The sequence below is a fragment of the Triticum dicoccoides genome, chromosome 1B, assembly GCF_002162155.2.
Source record: "Triticum dicoccoides isolate Atlit2015 ecotype Zavitan chromosome 1B, WEW_v2.0, whole genome shotgun sequence".
NCBI classification, from domain to species: domain Eukaryota; kingdom Viridiplantae; phylum Streptophyta; class Magnoliopsida; order Poales; family Poaceae; genus Triticum; species Triticum dicoccoides.
In genome coordinates, this window is record NC_041381.1 from 264,684,451 (window position 1) to 264,697,738 (window position 13,288).

General features: G+C 44.5%; 1 protein-coding gene across 16 annotated transcripts; it reads left to right on the top strand.

Annotated features, from left to right (window-relative positions):
• Nucleotides 1–5,247: 5,247 nt before the first annotated feature.
• On the top strand, nucleotides 5,248–8,110 carry LOC119330896. 16 transcript variants are annotated; one of them, XR_005160330.1, is made up of 6 exons: nucleotides 5,257–5,678; nucleotides 5,774–5,877; nucleotides 6,439–6,508; nucleotides 7,118–7,207; nucleotides 7,502–7,572; nucleotides 7,661–8,110. XR_005160330.1 is itself a non-coding variant. In XM_037604057.1 (5 exons), exons 1-5 carry the CDS (start codon nucleotides 5,258–5,260, stop codon nucleotides 7,667–7,669), a joined length of 492 nt encoding a protein of 163 aa, XP_037459954.1. In that variant the 5' UTR covers nucleotides 5,248–5,257; the 3' UTR covers nucleotides 7,670–8,110. The 16 variants fall into 16 exon arrangements, 8 of the variants coding, with proteins under 8 accessions (XP_037459954.1, XP_037459963.1, XP_037459970.1 ...); XR_005160325.1 differs by having other exon boundaries at nucleotides 5,248–5,381; nucleotides 5,464–5,678; nucleotides 7,118–8,110; XM_037604057.1 differs by lacking the exons at nucleotides 6,439–6,508; nucleotides 7,118–7,207 and having other exon boundaries at nucleotides 5,248–5,381; nucleotides 5,464–5,647.
• Nucleotides 8,111–13,288: the final 5,178 nt, after the last annotated feature.

Here is a 13,288-nt window from a genome sequence, read left to right on the forward strand (position 1 = left end):
CGTCGCCCCGTCGCCCATGCCCCAGGGCCGGCCCATGGCGGACAGCGGCATCGGGTTTTCTCTGCAGCGTCTGGATCTCGTGGTGGGGAGGCGGGCTCGCCTCCTGTTCGGCGGCGCGGCCCCGAGAGGCTACGTGGAGCTCTGGCCGGCGGCTCTTCTTCGGTTGCTTGGGCGGGGTGGCAGCCCCTCGGCCCAGGTAAGCTTCGGCTCATGCTTTCTTTGTGATTTGTGGCGTTCGGCTCAGATCAATCTGCTTGTTCTTCAATTCAGGGAGAGAGGTGGTGGTCATGAAGTGAGTTGTCAGATGTATATGTACAGATGTCCTGTGCGCGTGGCCAGGTGTTTCTTCGGAACGGATGTGATCTTTACATCTGCCTCATACTATGCATCTCTGTTTACTGATTGGTCGCTTATTGAATCATCACTGGGTACGTATATGAATCACTGAGAGTAGGTGTAAATAAGCGATGTGGGATTATTATTTAGCCGAACAAGCATTGGAGAGAATCATATTATTTTTTCGGCATGACGGACCACATGCATGCAAGGTCCAGATCATCAAAAGATAAACATACATGTATGGCCCAAAGCCTGATATACATGTAGGGCCCAAAAGCCTGACGATCAGGGGGTTTCTTAGGTTGGACGATGTTTTCTCAACCCCACAGGAACGCAAGAATTTTAACGGCGAAAGTTTTGATGGACGGACAAAATTAGTACCACCTCGTTTATATTACGATTTTGTCCATACAAATTGTAAAAGCATATTTTGACATGAGAAGAAAGCGTATTGTGACGGTGAACCCGACAAAGTCGATCCGTGCTTTATTATTAGGGAGAGATATAAAATTGGTTCTACGGGAAATTCTATTTTTATATATGCATAATGTGTACAATATATAGTATCGTAAAATACCAGCAAACGAAAAAGAATTAAATGGAAAACACAAAATTAAAGGAAAAATAAATAATAAAACCAAAACCCTCTAAAAATTTTAGTACCGGTTGATAACACCAATCAGCACTAAAGCTCTCCCTACACCCGGCCTTGGCTCGTGCCACGTGGTGGCCCTTTAGCGGTGGTTCGTGCCGAACCGGTACTAATGGGGGGGGGGGGGCTTTAGTCCCCACTCTTTAGTGCCGGTTATAGAACCGGCACTAAAGGCCCTTACAAACCGGGGCTATAGCCCGGTTCTGCATTAGTGGTTGTGGACCGATTCTCTAAAATGGCTCGTTTTATTCCATGCAACAAGATAGACGATGCTTCACATATTGCGAATATCTTTTGTAGGGAAATCTTGCGACTATATGGAGTGCCCAAAACGATTGTCTCGGACCGCGACGTCAAGTTCTTGAGTTACTTTTGGAAGACTCTATGCGCCAAGCTCGGAATCAAGCTCTTGTTCTCTCGGCATACCATCTTCAAACCGACGGCCAAACGGAGGTGACGAACCGTACACTCTCCACTCTACTTCATTTGTTGATCAAGAGGAACATCAAGGAGTGGGAGGAGTGTCTCCCCATCGCCGAGTACGCCTACAACCGCGCAAGACATTCAACTACCAGCAAGTCCCCTTTTGAGGTCGTCTACGGCTTCAACCGGTTATCCCTATTGGAGATTCTACCTCTTCCACTACAAGAGCGCACCAACATGGACGCGAGTACATGAGCAAGCTACCTCAAGAAGATGCATGAAGATACAAGGCACACCATCGAGCGCCAAGTACAACGACTCGCGACCAAGCTCAACATCAACACGCAACCCATGATTTTCAACATAGGAGATCTTGTGTGGCTACACCTACGCAAGGACCGCTTCCCCAACGAGCACAAGTCCAAACTTCTACCTCGAGCCGATGGACCCTTCAAGGTGCTAGCATGCTACAACAACAATGATTACAAGATCGACCTCCCACGAGACAAGTACAACGTGAGCAACATCTTCAATGTCAAAGACCTCTCGCCATACCATGGTGATGAAGTTTTCGATCCGAGGTCAGATCTTTCCCAAGGGAGGGGGAAGATGATGCGGAGCATCCCACAATCATCCCCATGGACGCATCTACATCTCCCACAACACCACTTGGACCAATGACAAGAGCTCGGCCAAAGGCTATCGAAGATAAGTTGAACTCGCTCCTCTCCGAACTCCCACTCCCTACTTATGAGACATGGCTACTACCTCATGCGGAGACCCTATGTGTGATCAGGTGTTTGGAGGAGAGCCACGGATCAGCTACACCGAATGGACAAGACGGCGAGGACACCAAGTTCAACGGGCAAGAAGAAGGACCACTCGAAACTCCTAGTCATCGGACGACCGACACCGACCGAACGTCCGATGCCTGGAGGCTCCAAACGACTAGCCAAGTCCCAGCCTTCGCATGCTACAGCGGCCGGACGACCGACGTCGACCGGACGTCCGACACCTCCCAGCGACGACCGAGCCTCTCCGAATGACCGGCACCACCACACCCGAGCCAAAACATTGGAAGAACAGAGACTTCCGGATGACCGGACGACCGACAATTCCTGACCAGAGCCGAAACATCGGACGCCCGACCGTTACCGAACGTCCGGACCCTCGTGAGCCTTCGGACGATCGGTGACCGTCGGATGTCCGATGCCTGTGTGTCCGCCCGTGTGTTGGGCCGAAGCCACTTACCCTTTCGTCCACTTAGACTATAAATAGACCTCTCCCACCTCTAGCTAGGGTCAGCGTTGTGATATCTCATTTGTGAGATAGAGCCTCGCTCATCCATCCGGGTCTGCTCCTCCAAGAGAGACTGTGCCTCTATGGAGAAGATCCACTTGGATTCAAGGCCCCTAACGGGAAGAACTCAAGACCTCCTCTCGGAGAAGAACCGGTTACCCTATGTATCTTCCTTTGTTGGATTCGGATCTTATATCACTTTGTGTCTCGATGATCTAGCGCATGTGTGACTATATTCTTGTTGGTTGAGTGTTTTCTCGTGTTTTCCCCTCGTTTCCCCTCTCATGTTCTTCGTGTTCTTTGTAGGATTCCCTCCAAATGTGAAAGATCGACCTCTAGGGTTCTATCCTACATCACAACATCACACTACCAAGTTAGAGGTCTCTCGTCATTAGTGCCATTGCATATTCACAACATTGCATATTCACAGCTTATAATGTGTAAACTAAGGAGAAGGCATTTCAACAAATTAGAAGCAATGAAAGCTAGACACCATATGAAAGATGCAATGAATATCACTCTACCAAGTTAAAATTGTCTCGTCATAAGTGCCATTTCAACAAATTAGTAGTACAGGCTAGAAAAGAATGCGAGATGTAACCTATATCACACTCCCAAGTCAAAGGTGTCTTATGATAAGTGATTGTTGCAGCTTACACAACAGTAGTAATTTGATGTAAGAACATTGTGTGATAGACAGATATTGTATATCCTAGAAACAGGAACACATGTCTTATTCACAAGTATAATGTGTAAACTAAGCAGATGGAATTCAACAAAATTAGTAGCAATACAAGCTAGAGATCACACATAATGATAGAGGCAAAGGTGTCCCGTCTTTCGATGAGATGGTGGCTATCATTTTGGTGGAAGTCAACTTTGACGATGCGACTACGAACGTGCGAGGACATCGCGCCTTAGCAACCACTAAACCAACTCCGAGAGGTTATTGACCACGCCGGAGCACGATCAACCTGACCACGAAGGTCTATTTCCTGCAAGCAAACAAAGAACAAGCAAGAAACTAAGATTGGAATATGGATATTGCGAATAACAGAGGAAAGCTTTATTAATGAAGGTGGGGTTCTGTGATGCCTTAGTCTGGTCGTTGAACACAAACGAAGTACGCGAAGTTGCAGCTATGACGAACTTTTAGTCTAAACAAAACCCAAAGTCTAAACGACGCCCTAAGGGCTATATATATGGAGGAAGAGGGGGGAAATTTCGTGGCCCTTGAGGGAGGGGTACGAAACAAACCATTACTCTTGTTTCCCCACACATACAGACTCTAAAAACAGCCTATAATCAAGTATTTCGAAATAACATGGGCTTGGCCCAATAATAAGGTGACGCAACACCTAGAATAGTCTGTGGACGAAAACTATGAAGTAGCATCTTGTATATTTCGTCCAATGCTTCATGCACTCATTATGGTGGCTTCAACGTCCCGAAATCATCACTTGTAACTCCGTTCTTATTCCCCTTGCGCATGCCATCATCTCCATGCTTGTTCTTGCTCCAATGTTCATCCTTCTCCAAGCTAGGCCCTTCATTTGTAAGCAAACAAATGTATCCAATTTAGGCAGCATCATATTCTCATGAACATTAGAATCATTACCAAGAAATGAAAGTACCTGGTAATTTAATTGGCGTGCGCGAGCTCTAGTAATTGGTCCAGTATGTATAGCAGCAGGGGTTGTGGGTGTAACAATGGTATCGATGTCCTCATCATCCTCCCCTTCTTGAAATGAAGTCGTCCTCGACGGAAGTTCATCTTCCTCGCCCAAATAAGGCTTCAAATCTGCAATGTTAAAAGTGGGACTAACCCCAAAAACTGTAGGCAGCTGAAGTTTATATGCATTATCATTTATTTTCTCTAACACCTTAAAAGGTCCGTCAGCACGTGGCATTAGTTTTGATTTGCACAAATCAGGAAACCTATCCTTACGCAAATGTAACCAAACAAGGTCTCTAGGTGCAAACACAACATGTTTTCTACCCTGATCTCCAACAAGTTTATATTTAGCATTCATACGCTCAATGTTTTCCTTAGTTAACTCATGCATTTTCAAAATCAATTCAGCACGTTGTTTAGCATCAAAATTAACCTTCTCCGAAGATGGAGATGCACTACTAGAATCAGGATCTTTGCCGTCAGCCAGCTCTTTGCCGTCTGCTCGCTGACGGCAAAGAAGGTCTTTGCCATCAGCTTACAGAAAGCTAACAGCAAAAAAACGGACGGCAAAGAGAGTGTTTGCCGTCAACCTGCTCTTTGTCGTCAGCTAGCTGACGACATAAAATCTTTGCCGTCTGCTAGCAGACGGCAAAGAGGGTGGGTGACCCACTAACGAAAATGACCTAACGGATATATTTTTTGCAGACGGCAAAGAGTCCGAAAACGGACGGCAAAGAAAATAATCTAACGTATCTAACGGCCGCCCCCGACTCCGGCAGAAGGAAAAAAATAAACGCATGCCATGGACACGAATCGATGACTTGGCACACACCCACCCACGACCCACACAACCCCGGGCCCCACCCACGATGCACACCCACCCACGCCCAACCCACGCACACACACCCACGTCACATTGGATACCATCTCTCTCGTCTTCCTCGATCCCCTTTCTCCACCCCATGCCGCCACCAGATTCGGGCGATCCCCGCGGTTCCCCACCACCTAGCTCTCCTCCTCGTGGTCACCTCTCCCCGCTCACCATCTCCACTGACCGGCTTCTCTCCTCGCCCAGGAGAGCCACGCCTAGGCACTGGTGGTGGTGCGCCGCGAGGAGGCCCCAGCAGCGTCGAGCTGCTGTTGCTGCGGGCACAGCGACGTCGGCGTGGTCAGGATGGTCGCAGCCCTTCAAGATACATCAACCACCTCAAGCCCGCCCGCCTCGGCGACTGCATCGAGGCCAAGGCGAACCCCATCCGGTACCTCGACCCCGACGCATACTTGGATAAGGTATGTGTGCCGCCATCGCCGGTGGCGGCGGCGGCGTGTCCCGGAGTGACTCTGTGAGGTTCTGATTGGTTCGGTGTCTGGGTTTTAGTGTGCAGGACCAGCTGCTGGACGCAGTGCATTGGATCCGGCAGGCGGTGGGGCTCGCCTGCGGCCTGCTCTGGGGCGCCGTCCCCCTCGTCGGCGCCTTCTGGATTGCCCTGTCAGTCCCTCCCTCCCCCATCCTCAAAGCCCCAACCTTCTTCTTTCCCTTCAGACATAGGCATAGATTCAGGTTCATTGTTAACTGAATTCGTAAGCTCATCTCACACTGAATTTGGGACCTCTTTCCCATCGTGTAGTGTAGTACTAGCAAGTTAGCCACACATGAATTAGTAGATGAGTCTAGCGATTCTGTTAACTGAATTATTTTAGAAACCTGCTTTGTTTTGCCTTTCATTGATCACCATGATAGTTCAGAGGAGGTGAAGTGAGTGTTAGATTCGCTGTGAATTGGAGGTTCGTTAGCCTCGTCTCTGAGCACTCGTCACCAGCTCAGCAACAAGCATCGCAGTGGTTATGCGCTTTCTCTGGTATTAGATGTGACATGACCTGTTCAATCAGCTCTTTGTTTGGTGTGGCCGTCAGCAAACCAACGCAATTTTTTTTTGCATATATGTAGTGGGATATGAACTGCTCTTAGTTTCTCTGTGCTCATTATTAGTTCAATAAATTGGCAAATGGCTGCTGATGTATGATTGACTGGCTTTGTTCATCTTGCTAGAGTTACTTGGAAATATTGACATTCTCAAACCAAATATGAGGTGCCCTTTATTCAGTCCATGGGAGTATATGTAAGTTGACTGCTTCAAACCCAATCCGTGCTTGCTGTTTAGTGAATAAATATGCTGGTAGAAAATTGCAAACTTCGTAATATGAATAAATATTTGATGGTAAGTTGCGATGAAGATTAAAATTGTATTCGCCCACAAAAAAGAAGATTAACATTTTATTACATACACTAATCTATCTAGCACCAATTAGCATTTTTATGCATACCTTCTTCTATTTAGAATCTTTGGTTGCAATCAGTTCTTTTTTCCGCAAAAAATGAAATGAGTTTCTTTTACTTTTGGCATATGTACTTAACAACTGAGGTGCCAGGTGCCAGTGAAAAAGTAAATTTATTTTTATTTAGTATTTGGTGGATCCTCTGTTTTTATAGGTTTCGACATTGTTGCCTCCATATAGCTTTTTGCTGATATACGTTGATGGTTTGATGTATCGCTCCTAGTCCGAATGTTAGTTTTTTTTACTGGACCTTCCTTTTTGACTGGATATTGTTTATATATGTGACTGATTCGTAATCCAGCTGAACTTTCTTTTCATGTACATGATGGAGTTTACATCCATATATTATTGTACGTGTCGGATGATTGACTTGTACATTTATGTATCTGAAGGAATTTGGTTGCTGCTATTCATTTATGTATGTGAAGGAATTGGATAATGTGCTCCTTTTTTGTTTGCAAAATGAAGGACGCTGCATCCAGGTAGTGGGAATAGTTAGTCCTTGCTATCAATAGTAGTAGCATTATTCACTGTGGAGTGTGATGGAATTTGATGATCATCCACTTTTGCCTATCATCTACTTCTGATGTTTTCCCTGAAAGTGACACATGATCTTCCTTTGTTTTTCTTTAGCTGATAGTATGATAACTGCTTGCTTGGCAGAAGTTATGGTTGTGATGTTTCTTAGATAAATAAAGAAACCGAGATTTAGTTCGATTTGGAGCGCCTCTTGTTGTACCACAGTTCCTTCTCTTAGAGTTGTATTTGTACTGCAGGTTTTGGATTGGGAGGGGAAAATGCTCTTCTTTCAGTCTCTGTTGAAGTCAAGCCCATCCATGCAAAATCTGTACTTAGTAGAATTAATCTAGATGAATATATATGCCTTGCAGTTTTATCGTGCATGCCATTCAACTAACTTGCTCTTGTCCATGCAGATGGAGTAGGAGGACGAGCAGCAGCAGCAGCAAATCAGTCTGATGATGACGGGGTGCGGGAGGCAATGGTGATCATGCTGATGGCATGAAGAAGGCTGATGACCACAACCTGGACCTGTTGGCATTTCAAGATGGCAAACATAGGCGGGGTGGAGACAACAACCTGGACCACCCACCTCCCTTGCCTTTTTAATTTTGGTCGTGGTGGTTGCATCACCGGCGCGGTCGCAAATCAGTATGTAGTGTGCTTGTGGTGTTGGGTCTGGACTGCAGTGTCCATCCAGTAGGTTAGGTGCAGTTGCTGCTAGATCCCATGATGCTCACCTAAGTTTTGTGTTATGTGGAGGCCAACCTTTGTGATCTTATTTGTCGACACTTGTGTGATCTCGTCTTACTTTGTGATACAGGTCGTATGATATATATGTTTTTATGGATGATCTTGTGATGTTCTTATTTTCCTGTGGTCTGTGTTGATATTTGTGATATATGCATGCGCTATACATATGAATATGAATTGCCGGACATACTGTAAATCAATGACAGAGATGACAAAGAAGGAGATTTGCCGTCTGTGCATCTGGACACTTGGACACTTTGCCGTCTGCTGGCAGATGGCAAAGAAACAAAAACTTTGCCATCTGCTGGCAGACGTCAAAGACCTTTGCTTCTTTGACGTCAGCCGCGGACGGCAAAGACTGCCGTTAGCCACCTAACAGACTAACAAAGAATTTATTGCCGTCGGTTTTCTTTGTCATCAGCCGCTGATGGCAAAGGCCCCTTTGTCGTCCGCTTTAGAAAGCAGACGGCAAAGAATGTCTTTATCGATGCTATCTTTGCCGGCGCCTTTTGCCGTCCGCGGCAGATGGCAAAGGCCTTTGCCGTCCGCCATCCATGCCTTTGTCGTCTGCCTTGGCGAACGGCAAAGTAGCCGATTCCTGTAGTGAGGCAACAAATCAATAGGTGCATGAGGTAGGAAACCATACACAATTTTAAAAGGGCACATCTTAGTAGTAGAATGCAATGAACGATTATAAGAAAATTCAATATGAGGCAAGCATTCCTCCCACATTTTCTTATTATTCTTCAAAACAGCTCTAAGCATAGTAGACAATGTTCTATTGACTACTACAGTTTGTCCATCAGTTTGGGGGTGACAAGTAGTACTAAAAAGCAGTTTAGTCCCCAACTTAGCCCATAAACATCTCTAAAAGTGGCTAAGAAATTTAGTATCGCGATCTGAAACAATAGTATTGGGCACACCATGCAAGCGGATAATTTCACGAAAGAACAAATCAACAACATTAACAGCATCATCGCTTTTATGACATGATATAAAGTGTTTCATTTTCGAGAATCTATCCACGATAACAAATATGCTATCCCCCCCTTCTTTGTTCGAGGTAAACCTAAAACAAAGTCTATAGATATATCCTCCCAAGGAACACTAGGTACAGGCAAAGGCATATAAAACCATGAGGATTGAGTCATGACTTAGCTTTTTGACATGTAATGCAACGAGCAATAAAACGCCCAACATCCCGTCTCATCTTTGGCCAAAAGAAATGTGTAGCAAGTACGTCCTCCATCTTCTTCACGCCAAAGTGTCCCATTAATCCTCCTCCATGCGCCTCCTGCAACAACAAAAGACGAACGGGGCTAGCTGGAATGCATAGTTTGTTAGCAAGGAACACAAATCCATCATTAACGACAAACTTGTTCCACAGTCTTCCTTCTTTACAATTCTACATTACATCTTTAAAATAAGCATCATGCACATATTTCTCTTTGATAGTCTTCAAACCAAATATTTTGAAGTCAAGTTGTGAAAGCATAGTATAGCGACGAGACAAAGCATCAACAATAACATTTTCTTTACCCTTCTTATGTTTTATGACATAAGGGAAAGTCTCAATGAATTCGACCAATTTAGCATGTCTACGATTCAGTTTAGCTTGACTTTTAATATGTTTCAAAGATTCATGATTAGAATGTATAACAAATACTTTGGGCCATAAATAATGTTGCCATGTTTCTAAAGTCCGAACAAGAGCATATAATTATTTATCATAAGTAGAATAATTCAGACTAGGCCCACTCAGTTTTTCAGAAAAGTATGCAACAGGTTTGCCATCTTGTAGTAACACACCTCCTAATCCAATTCCACTAGCATCACATTCAAACTCAAAAGTCTTATTAAAATCAGGAAGTTGGAGTAAAGGAGCATGTGTCAACTTATCTTTCAATACCATGAAGGCTTCTTCCTGTGCGGTACCCCAAACAAAAGGCACATCTTTCTTTGTAAGCTCATTGAGAGGTGCAGCAATGGTGCTGGAATCTCTCACAAAACGCCTATAGAATCTAGAGAGGCCAAGAAAACTCCTCATTTGTGTGACCATTTTGGGCTGCGGACAACTCTCAATAGCTTCAACCTTGGCTTTATCAACTTCAATTCCCTGTGGAGTAACAACATAGCCAAGAAAAGATACTTGGTCAGTGCAAAAGGTGCACTTCCCAAGGTTACCAAACAAACGTGCATCACATAAAGAAATAAAAATAGCACGTAAATGTTCCAAATGTTCCTCCAAAGATCTGCTATAAATCAGTGTATCATCAAAATAGACTACCACAAATCGTCCAATGGAAGCACATAAAAATTCATTCATTAATCTCATGAAAGTACTAGGTGTATTAGTAACCCAAAAGGCATGACTAACCAATCATATAATCCAAACTTAGTTTTAAATGTTGTTTTCCATTCATCCCCCAATTTCATACGGATTTTATGGTATCCACTACGCAAATCAACTTTGGAGAATATTGTAGAGCCACTCAATTCATCAAGCATATCATCTAGCCTAGGAATAGGATGACGATAACAAATAGTAATATTATTAATGCCTCTACAATCAACACACATACACGATGTACCATCCTTTTTCGGCACTAGAATAATAGGAATAGCACAAGGACTAAGGGATTCGCATATATAACCTTTGTCGACAAGCTCATGTACTTGACGCATAATCTCCTTCGTCTCCTCTGGATTGGTACGGTATGGCGCACGGTTTGGCAGTGAAGCACCGGGAATTAAGTCACTTTGATGCTCAATCCCTCGAATAGGCGGTAATCCCGGTGGCACGTCTGTGGAAAGACGTTAGCGAACTCCTGCAAAATGTTAGTGACAGCAGGAGGCAAAGAGGAAGGCACATCCTCGAATGAAAATAATGCCTCTTTGCACACAAAAGCATAGCAAACTGATTTGCTGAAATCTAGCTCATCAATATCAAATTTAGTGGCAAATAAACATGCACTTTTCAATTTAATTTCAGAAGCAACACTAGATGGTTTATTATTAGGCTTCATTTGTTGCTCAAAATCTTTTGCCACAATCTAATTTTCACTCTTATTTTTCTCCTGTTTTGCTTTATTAGCTCTATTAATATCATCTTTCAAAATGGAATCAGGAGACATAGGAAGCAAAGTAATATGTTTATCCTTATGAACAAGAGTATACTGATTGTTTCTACCATGGTGTACAGATTTTTTATCAAATTTCCATGGTCTACCAAGTAATAAGGAACATGCTTGCATGGGTACCACATCACAATCAACATAATCAGCATATGTAGAGATACTAAAATGCACACGAACATCACGTGTTACCTTAACCTTGCCACTGTTATTGAACCATTGGATATAATAAGGATGTGGATGCGGTCTTGTGGTGAGAAATAACTTCTCCACCATCTCCATGCTAGCCAAGTTGTTGTAGCTCCCTCCATCAATGCTGACGCGAACAGAACGTTCCTTCACAACTCCCTTTGTATGGAACAAATTATGCCTCTGATTTTGCTCAGCTTGTGTGACCTGCACACTCAAAACACGTTGAGGAACTAAACATTCATACCTGTCAGCATCTTCAGGAGCCATGTATTGCGTCTCATGTTCAGAATCATCTCCACCATGTTCTTCAGGTGTAATAAAGAGCCAAAGTCTCCTCATCATAGTCACTAGCGGACTCATACCCACCATACTCAGTAGCAATCATCACACACTGAGATTTGCATTCTCTCGCATAATGACCTCTTCCCTTACAACGACGACAAATAATATCACTTGTGTGCCCTGTTGATGCCATGGAAGAAGAAGAGCTCTGTGCAGGCCCGGCAGGTGCACTCTTGGCAGATAGTGGTGGTTGTGCCTGCTTTTTTATAGCACAGCTAGAGGTGGCACCTGATAGAGGTGCTGGTGCAATGGAAGTAGAAGATGCACATGGTGTCCATGATGAAGGTCGACCTGCAGAAAAGTTAGTTCACGACAATGCTTGTCGATCCTGCACTTCACGTTCAGCTTTACAAGAAAGATGGAATAAACGAGTGATATTAGTATACTCCTTATACTCTAGAATGGTCTGAATCTCTCTATTTAATGCACCCATAAAACGTGCAAGCATAGCTTCATTCTCCTCAACAATACCACATCTAATCATGCCAGTTTGTAATTCCTGATAATATTCTTCTACTGAATTTTTCCCTTGTCTCAAACACTGCAATTTTTGAAGCAATTCACGTTGATAATATGGTGGAACCCAACGAGTATGCATAGCAGTTTTCAAAGATAGCCCAAGTAGCTGGAATAGGATATAATCTACAATGTTCAAACCACCATACACATGCAAAACTAGTGAAAGCACAAACATGTGACGCCCCCGATTTAATCGTACACTAATCATGCACGCAAATGTGTACAATCAAGATCAGGGACTCACGGGAAGATATCACAGCACAACTCTAAAACATAAATAAGTCATACAAGCATCATAATACAAGCCAGGGGCCTCGAGGGCTCGAATACAAGTGCTCGATCATAGACGAGTCAGCGGAAGCAACAATATCTGAGTACAGACATAAGTTAAACAAGTTTGCCTTAAGAAGGCTAGCACAAACTGGGATACAGATCGAAAGAGGCGCAGGCCTCCTGCCTGGGATCCTCCTAAACTACTCCAGGTCGTCGTCAGCGGGCTGCACGTAGTAGTAGGCACCTCCACTGTAGTAGTCGTCGTCGACGGTGGCGTCTGGCTCCAGGGCTCCAGCATCTGGTTGCGACAACCAGGAAGGAAGGAAAGGGGAAAAAGGGGGGAGAAAGCAACCGTGAGTACTCATCCAAGTACTCGCAAGCAAGGAGCTACACTACGTATGCATGGGTATATGTGTAAAGAGGCCATATCAGTGGACTGAACTGCAGAATGCCAGAATAAGAGGGGGATAGCTAATCCTGTCGAAGACTACGCTTCTGGCAGCCTCCGTCTTGCAGCATGTAGAAGAGAGTAGATTGAAGTCCTCCAAGTAGCATCTCCAAGTAACATCTCCAAATAGCATCTCATAGCATAATCCTACCCGGCGATCCCCTCCTCATATCCCTGAGGTAGAGCGACCACCGGTTGTATCTGGCACTTGGAAGGGTGTGTTTTATTAAGTATCCGGTTCTAGTTGTCATAAGGTCAAGGTACAACTCCAAGTCGTCCTGTTACCGAAGATCACGGCTATTCGAATAGATTAACTTCCCTGCAGGGGTGCACCACATAACCCAACACGCTCGATCCCATTTGGCCGGACACACTTTCCTGGG